This window comes from Corapipo altera, unplaced genomic scaffold, assembly GCF_003945725.1.
Source record: "Corapipo altera isolate COAL_440 unplaced genomic scaffold, ASM394572v1 57, whole genome shotgun sequence".
In the NCBI taxonomy this organism is placed as follows: domain Eukaryota; kingdom Metazoa; phylum Chordata; class Aves; order Passeriformes; family Pipridae; genus Corapipo; species Corapipo altera.
Window position 1 is genome coordinate 7,894,504 of NW_020884905.1, and position 1,020 is coordinate 7,895,523.

General features: G+C 70.1%; 1 protein-coding gene across 2 annotated transcripts in view; it reads right to left on the reverse strand.

The window, feature by feature from the left end:
- CACHD1 (cache domain containing 1) overlaps positions 1-607 on the reverse strand; it is a 94,767-nt gene extending 94,160 nt beyond the window's left edge. Inside the window, exon 1 of one of the 2 annotated variants that reach the window (XM_027651812.1) lies at positions 244-607. In XM_027651812.1, coding sequence (XP_027507613.1) covers positions 244-453 — 210 coding nt within the window. In that variant the 5' untranslated portion in view covers positions 454-607. The remainder of the gene's footprint in view (positions 1-243) is intronic. The other variant, XM_027651813.1, reaches the window with a different exon arrangement.
- Between the last annotated feature and the right edge of the window lie 413 nt (positions 608-1,020).

Below are 1,020 nucleotides of genomic sequence, written 5' to 3' on the forward strand. Positions count from 1 at the left end.
AAGCCGGGCTCGGGGAAGCTGGGCTCGGGGGGAGCAGGGCCAGGGGGAAAGGAGCAGCCCGCGCAGGGGGGAGGGAAAGTTTGCGAAGAAGAAAAGAACTGGCGGAGTGGGGGGGAGGAAAGAAAGAAAGGAATGGAGAGAGAAAGGGCAAGGCAGGAATCGGGAAGAGCGTGTGCAGGAGGAAGGGAGGGAGGGAAGGAAGGAGGGAAAACCAGGCGAGGCGCCTGCCGGGTCGGGCCATACCTGCATGGTGACGACCCTCAGCTCCTCGGTGGCGAGTTTCCTCATCTGGCTGGCCAGGACTTGCGCCTCGTCCAGGATGGAGAACTCCGCCTCGGCGGCGCCCAGCGCGCCCAGCAGCGCCAGGCACAGGAGGCCGAGCGGCCCCCGGCCCCCCCGGCCCGGGGCAGCAGCGGCGGCCCGGGGCTGCAGCCGCCTGCCGCCCCGCGCCATGCTGCGGGAGAGCCGCGGGAGCGCCGCGGGAACGCCGCCGGCACCGCCTTCCCCGGCTCAGCGCTGCGGGGCGGCCATGCAGGGCACGGCGGGCGGGCGGACCCCGCACACACGGCCCCGCACACACCGCGCTCCGCGGACACGGCCCCGCACACTCGGCCCGGCTGCGAGCGGCGGCGGCGGCCGAGGAGAGACGCAAAGTGCGGCGCGGAGGAGGAGCGGGAGCGGCGGGGCCGGAGCGGAGGCGCCGCGGGCAGAGGGAGGGAAGGAGCGAAGGAGGGAGGGAGGGAGGGAGGGAGGAGGTGTCTGGGGCCGCCGCGCTGCGGGCGGGGGCCGGGCCGGGCCCCCCGCGCCAGCCCCGCCCCGGAGGCCGCGGTGCCCCCCGGACACGGGCTGGGGACACGGACCGGTGCGTGTTGGATCGGCCGGGAGAGTGTTCCGCAAAGGCAGTGCTCCGCCTTCTTTTTTTTTCCTTTCTTTAAACTGTTTTGGTTGTTGGTTTTTTGTTGTCGTTGTTGTTTTTTGGGTTTGGTTTTGGTTTGTGGGTTTGTTTTTTTTTTTACTTTT